We start from the raw sequence: 7,500 nt of genomic DNA, 5'->3' as shown, positions 1-7,500 counted from the left end.
CAGGCTGTCCTCGCTAAATGGAAAATACGCAACCATGCACACACACATACACACACACACACACACACACACACCGGGAAACAATACACACAGCGGCAGATACACATGTTGCTGTAAGTGGTCCTCCTCCATTATTAAGCAGTGTGATGTAACAACAAGATGTAACGGGCAGAGCTCTCTCTTTGGCCGTGATGAGAGTCACGGTAGGAGAGCGGTGAGATGTTCTTAAGGTTATGGATTTGAGGAACGCCTCTTACGTCACAACAGGCCAGACTTACTCAACATCCATTTGCGGAGGGACCAGAGTGCCTGACTGGTGCCTTCACGCAGCGACGACGATCACGTCCAAGATGGTAGCTGATGAGTTTGTCGGGTGTCGGTGACGTGCGTGACGTGTGTCGGTAAAGAGGCTGATGTCATTCTGTCTCCCCCATGTGTGCTCAGGTACAGAGGACACGCGTCTGAATAACGAGTGTAACAGCGATCCAGTGTGTCCCCCCAAGTGCCGCTGTGAGTCCAACGTGGTGGACTGCTCCAACCTCAAGCTCACCAAGATCCCCGAGCACATCCCTGCCTCCACCAGCGAGCTGTAAGCCTAGCACTCAGCCTAAACCAACATCATCAACTACTCTGCCTACTTTATACTGTCACCTTCAGTTAGCTCATTATTTGTGAGCAGTCATCGTAGTAGAGTATTTAAAGTGGACATTGAATTTGGAATTGGTTGGTGTCTTTCTTTGTGTGCTTGAACTGCTTTGGTCTCTCTGTCTGTAGCCGGCTCAACAACAATGACATCAGCACTCTGGAGGCAACAGGAGTGTTCAAGAACCTCTCCCAGCTCAAGAAGATGTAAGTGAGACATCCTGTCTGCCACGGCTCACACTTTAAACGCACAATGCATTTTAATACTTTTTGGATTTTTAACCAAGTTGTGTCCAAATGTGACGCTTCATCAGCTCTTCTTTGTCATAACCTTCTTTGCACAGTAACCTTAGCAACAACAAGATCACAGAGATTGAGGATGGGGCGTTTGAAGGGGCGGGATCTGTCAACGAGCTCCACCTCACAGCCAATCAAATCGATTCGGTCCGCAGCGGGATGTTCCGTGGCCTGGAGGGGCTGCGCATGATGTGAGTCGATGTGTGCACGCACGACCAATCAATGTCTCTCATATACATGTAATGTTTCAGTTGATGAGATCTAAACTCATTACATACACAATCTGGAGTTTCCACTTTTTTTTTGAAGCTGAAAGTTTCTCTTTCTCTGCACGTCAGGATGCTGAGGAACAACAAGATCAGCTGTGTGCACAACAACAGCTTCACCGGCCTGCACAACGTCCGCCTGCTGTCTCTGTACGACAACCAGCTGACCACCATCACTCCTGGAGCCTTCGACACACTGCAGACCCTGTCCACCCTGTGAGACCCCGGCACACACACGCACGCACGCACGCACGCACACGCACGCACACACACACACACACACACACACACACAGAGCCATCTTCACCTGCATGCTTTCAAAGTAACCGCACTCAACCGTCTCTCTCTCTCTCTCTCTCTCTCTCTCACACTCCCAGCAACCTATTGGCCAACTCCTTCAACTGTGACTGCCGCCTGGCCTGGCTCGGTGATTGGCTGAGAAGCAGGAAGATCGTGACAGGAAACCCTCGCTGCCAACGGCCCGCCTTCCTGAAGGAGATCCCGCTGCAGGACGTGGCTCTGCCCGACTTCCGCTGTGACGAGGGTAAGTGGCACCAAGACGTCCTGGCTGCTCCTGGGGGACATGTGATAGGGATGACAGGTGTTTATGGGTAACATCTAGGCCACGGTTAGTCTCTTAGAACAGACGACTTGGCTTCCGCAATTTTCAAATGCTTCCGCCATACCGTCTGTAATTCGTGGGGGAGAAGCATGCGCCAACCGGAATGGGAAGCAGAAAGGCGGGTCTTCCGCTCATTAGTCCAATCAGAATTTTTTTAAGGCGGGTCTTCCGCTCATTAGTCCAATCAGAATTTTTTTTCCATGGACACACGTGTCGTGATTGGTCGGATTTTGTCGAACTTCCTTCCAGTCTTAAGGTTTTTTCCCAACTTCCTTGTACATGTTCTGGGGGTGTAACGTACAGGACTGTTTAGCTGCATTCGCCAGATGTAGATGAGACAGTGTTTTAAGAGACTAGGCCAAGGTCATTTGTCAGTTTTTTACAGATGATGAAAGTGCAGATTTTAAGCCTTCAAATGATAATAATAATAATAATAATAATAATAATAATAATAATAATAATAATAATAATAATAATAATAATAATGTAATATAATAATGTATGATGTGTCATACAGTACATTGAAATCTGAAAATGGTTAAAGAAGAAGTGCTTATTTGAATGTTGGTTACTCCTGAAAGCAACATTGAGATTATAAGTGTTTACTGCTCCTAAAACGGTTGTTTGTTATACTTGCATAATATTTTTATACATCACATTTTATCTTGAATAATTGTGCGGTTGCCTACTTTGCCCTTTCACCAGACAGCGTCACATACATTATTTGAGTCAGGTTCTTTTTAAATAGCTGGCGTTCGTTGTCTTTTTCGACTCATGTTTGCAACAAGGAGAGAAGAAGGAAAGAGACGGAGAAAAGCCAAATAAAAGAGCCCCAAAAACACTGCAACATCTCAAGAGAACGATGAGGCATTGAGAGAAAGACAAAGCGTGAGCAAGTGAAAAATGTGAAAAATAAAAGCAGAGAGAGAGAAAATGAAGACAAGGAAGGAGATAATGTGATATCGACCAGCGAGAGCAGAGAAGAACGGAGGCTGCCTGAGGCCTGAAGACAAGCGGAGCATTCATTCATTCTCAGGTGCAAACAGGCTGACTGCTCAATAAAGCAAACAGCTCAATATCTGCACTCAGCCAGGCATCGACCGGCGGCTTAGGAAGTGCTGAGCAGCGATCTATTCAGTCAACAAAAGACTGGCACAATGACGCTCATTATTCCAGATGATCTCAGACACTTTGAAGCACCTCTCGTCCAGAATGTATTGTTGAGAACTTCATCGCTCACGTCCAGTCAGTCACACAGGTGGAGGTCATCTGTGTTGGAGAGGTTTATCTCTCCCCCCCCCCCCCCCCACACACACACGCACACACACACACACACACACACACACGCAGAGACAGATCGCTTCATTCAAACGTCCATATTCTCTTCTTTTCTTCCCCAGGCCAAGAGGAGTCGAGCTGCGTGCCCCGGCCACAGTGTCCCAGTGAGTGCACCTGCCTGGAGACTGTGGTGCGCTGCAGCAACAAGCACCTCCACGTGCTGCCCAAAGGCATCCCCAGAAACGTCACTGAACTGTGAGCTCCTAATAATCATAATAGTCATAGAGTGGATTTATATGGCGCTTTTCAAGGCACCCAAAGCGCCTTACATTTTAAGCCATAATAATAGGGTGTGTGTGTGTGTGGGGGGGGGGGGGGGTGTGTGCGTGTGTGTGTGTGTGTGTGTGTGTGTGTGTGTGTGTGTGTGTGCACAGCAGCCAGTTTGCGTCAGGACTCTCACCACACATCAGCTGTCACGGTGGAGAGTTGAGGACTGAATGTGCCACTTAGATATTGAGGGAAGATTAGGTGGCCACGATGGAAGGAAGGCCTGTGTGCAAATTTAGCCAGGGCACCCAGGTGTACAACACCCACCAGGGCACCCGTGTGTACAACACCCACCAGGGCACCCGTGTGTACAACACCCACCAGGACACCCGGGTGTACAACACCCACCAGGACACCCGGGTGTACAACACCCACCAGGAGGGCACCGGGTGTACAACACCCACCAGGAGGGCACCGGGTGTACAACACCCACCAGGGCACCGGGTGTACAACACCCACGAGGGCACCCGGGTGTACAACACCCACCAGGAGGGCACCGGGTGTACAACACCCACCAGGAGGGCACCGGGTGTACAACACCCACCAGGGCACCCGGTGTACAACACCCACCAGGGCACCGGGTGTACAACACCCACCAGGGCACCGGGTGTACAACACCCACCAGGGCCCCGAGTGTACAACACCCACCAGGGCACCGGGTGTACAACACCCACCAGGGCACCGGGTGTACAACACCCACCAGGGCACCCGGTGTACAACACCCACCAGGGCACCCAGGTGTACAACACCCACCAGGGCACCCAGGTGTACAACACCCACCAGGGCACCGGGTGTACAACACCCACCAGGGCACCCGGGTGTACAACACCCACCAGGACACCCGGGTGTACAACACCCACCAGGGCACCGGGTGTACAACACCCACCAGGGCACCGGGTGTACAACACCCACCAGGGCACCCGGGTGTACAACACCCACCAGGGCACCCGGGTGTACAACACCCACCAGGGCACCCGGGTGTACAACACCCACCAGGGCACCCGGGTGTACAACACCCACCAGGGCACCCAGGTGAACAACACCCACCAGGGCACCCGGGTGAACAACACCCACCAGGGCACCCGGGTGTACAACACCCACCAGGGCACCGGGTGTACAACACCCACCAGGAGGGCACCCGGGTTACAGCCCTACCCTTGTGCAGAGTGCCGATGGGATCTTTAATGACCACAGAGAGTCAGGACCTCGGTTTAACTTCTCATCCGAAGGACAGTGCTCACTCACAGGACAGAGTCCCTGTCTCTGCCCTGGGGCATTGGGGATGGCGATATTATTCATGAGACCAGAGGGAAGAGCACCTCCTACTGGTCCTCCTCCAACACCACTTCCAGCACCATGGTCTCCCATCCAAGGTCTAACCACAAGTCAGACCTGCTTAGCTTCCCCCAGCAAGCCAGCGGTTTAACACAGGAGCCACGGTGCCTCTAATGCTACGAATGTTTATTCACACGCGTATCTTATCGATTTCACTTTGAGACCTTACCAGACATCTGTCAGGCTTTGATGGAGAGTAAGTGGAGAGGCATCAGAGGGGGGAGAAGGTTGCAGCAGACAGAGAAAGTTCAGGAGGTACAGAGAGAGAGAGAGGAGAAGGTTGCACCAGAGAGTTCAGGAGGTACAGAGAGAGAGAGTTCAGGAGGTACAGAGAGAGAGAGTTCAGGAGGTACAGAGAGAGAGAGGAGAAGGTTGCAGCAGAGAGTTCAGGAGGTACAGAGAGAGAGAGTTCAGGAGGTACAGAGAGAGAGAGTTCAGGAGGTACAGAGAGAGAGGAGAAGGTTGCACCAGAGAGTTCAGGAGGTACAGAGAGAGAGAGTTCAGGAGGTACAGAGAGAGAGAGTTCAGGAGGTACAGAGAGAGAGAGTTCAGGAGGTACAGAGAGAGAGGAGAAGGTTGCACCAGAGAGTTCAGGAGGTACAGAGAGAGAGAGTTCAGGAGGTACAGAGAGAGAGAGTTCAGGAGGTACAGAGAGAGAGAGTTCAGGAGGTACAGAGAGAGAGAGAGAGAGATAGTGAAAGCAGAGGAGGCAAAGAAAACAGACAGATCCCATCGTCTGGAGAAGAGGAAAGGAGTCAATAAACCCTGCAGTTGTTCTCTCGGACGTTCTTCTCCCCACAGCCCCGAGGGCTAACACTGATGTCACTCTCACACTGCGAGCCAAGGATCACAGTGTGTGTAGTCTGTGTGTGTGTGTGTGTGTGTGTGTGTGTGTGTGTGTGTGTGTGTGTGTGTGTGTCTGTGTGTGTGTGTGTCTGTCTGTGTGTGCGTGTGTGCGTGTGTGTGCGTGTGCGTGTGCGTGTGTGTGTGTGTGTGTGCGTGTATTTGTGTGAGAGCCAAAAGCCTGTCCACAGGAGCAGAGGGGAGCAGGAGGACATTTTAATGAGCAGTTTTCAATGGAAAGGGGGGGGGGGGGGCGGCTAGGGAGGGAGTGGAATAGGTCTGGAACTTTCCAATACTGCTTCAAGTAGTTCAGACACACACTCACTCTCTCTCTCTCTCTCTCTCTCTCTCTCTCTCTCACTCTCTCTCTCTCTCTCTCACACACACACACACACACACTCACACCCACACACTGTGCGAGCCTGGAGGCCTGTCATTGTCCCAGCAGGTGTGACCAGGTGTGCCCCTCAGTGCCGGGCTTTCATCTTGTCATCCGGAGAGTTTCGCTACTCCATCATTATCTCAAGTGTCCTGTGCACCGTCATTACCCATCATTACCCTGAACCCTGAAGGCCCCCTAACTAACCAGCACCCACACACACACACACACACACACACACACACACACACACACACACACACACACCCCCGCCCTGCCCGGCCCCTCCCACCTACGGTACAGTCAACAACAATAGCAGCCCCCCTCTCCTCTCAGAGGCCAGAGGCCCTAAACCAGCCTTTCATGGAGGTGACAGCCCTCTGCTAGCACTTTGTCCTGGCAGCCTGCAGCCCTGCAGGCATCACATCCTCCATGGTGGCTCCAACACACACTGACATGTTAACACACACACACGCACGCACGCACACACACACACACACACACGCACGCACACACGCACACACAGACAGACAGACAGACAGACACGCACACACACACACACACACGCGCACGCACACACACACAGACACACAGACACAGACACGCACGCACACACACACGCACGCACACAGACACAGACACACACACACAGACACGCACGCACACACACGCACGCACGCACGCACACAGACACGCACACACACGCACACACACACAGACACACACACACAGACACGCACGCACACACACACACGCACGCACACAGACACAGACACGCACACACACGCACACACACGCACACACACACACACACACACACAGACACATACACACAGGGCCCAAAATTAACTTTTTGACTCACCAGCCAAGTGGCGGGTAGATGGAAAAAATAATTTTTTTTCAAATGTATTAGAAGGATAAACCCCTTGAGATGGACCATCTCGTTTTCAAGGGGGTCCTAGATGCAAAAAATTACCGGGCCAAAATAATATATTTCATTTTTGTCACATCTACATATATCTAGGGCTGTCCCGAATACCATATTTAGAGCGTCGCCACTTCGGGGAGATAAAATTGGTCATAATCGAAGCTTCTACGGTCCAGGGAGGTTGTTACAGACAGAGGAAGAAACAAACATGTGGTTGTAGGCTACTCACTTTGACCGTCCGCTCATAGCAAACTTTCTCTCAGGCTTATAAACTCGTGACCAAAAGCTCAAAATCTCATCTGTCCTCCTGATGGTCCATTTTCATCCAACTTTTCTTTTCTTTTCATCAAATTAAATCTCTTACTACAAAGTGGGGTACCCTTTATTTTATTTATTTATTTGTTTGTTTGTGTGTTAGTTATTCATTATGATAGAGTCCCAGTTGAGGCCTACCTTGCAGTGCTTTTCTCTGATCATCACCAAGATACACAGATTTGTCATTGCTAAACTAAACATTTCTCTCTGTCTCCTCAGATATCTGGATGGAAACCAGTTCAGCATGGTGCCAAAAGAGCTGTCTACA

At 50.9% G+C, this 7,500-nt stretch overlaps 1 protein-coding gene across 1 annotated transcript in view; it reads left to right on the top strand.

Annotated features, from left to right (window-relative positions):
• The window catches only part of slit1a (slit homolog 1a), a gene marked incomplete at both ends in the record, with an annotated part of 144,097 nt that overhangs the window by 114,564 nt on the left and 22,033 nt on the right, over positions 1–7,500 (top strand). Inside the window, 7 exons of the mRNA XM_083658236.1 lie at positions 445–589; positions 775–849; positions 987–1,130; positions 1,278–1,421; positions 1,583–1,749; positions 3,228–3,360; positions 7,452–7,500. The exon at positions 7,452–7,500 is cut by the window's right edge and continues 20 nt beyond it. Coding sequence (XP_083514362.1) covers positions 445–589; positions 775–849; positions 987–1,130; positions 1,278–1,421; positions 1,583–1,749; positions 3,228–3,360; positions 7,452–7,500 — 857 coding nt within the window. The remainder of the gene's footprint in view (positions 1–444; positions 590–774; positions 850–986; positions 1,131–1,277; positions 1,422–1,582; positions 1,750–3,227; positions 3,361–7,451) is intronic.

Source organism: Poromitra crassiceps (assembly GCF_964638095.1).
Source record: "Poromitra crassiceps genome assembly, chromosome: 22".
NCBI lineage: Eukaryota > Metazoa > Chordata > Actinopteri > Beryciformes > Melamphaidae > Poromitra > Poromitra crassiceps.
This window is presented reverse-complemented; position numbering and strand designations above follow the sequence as displayed.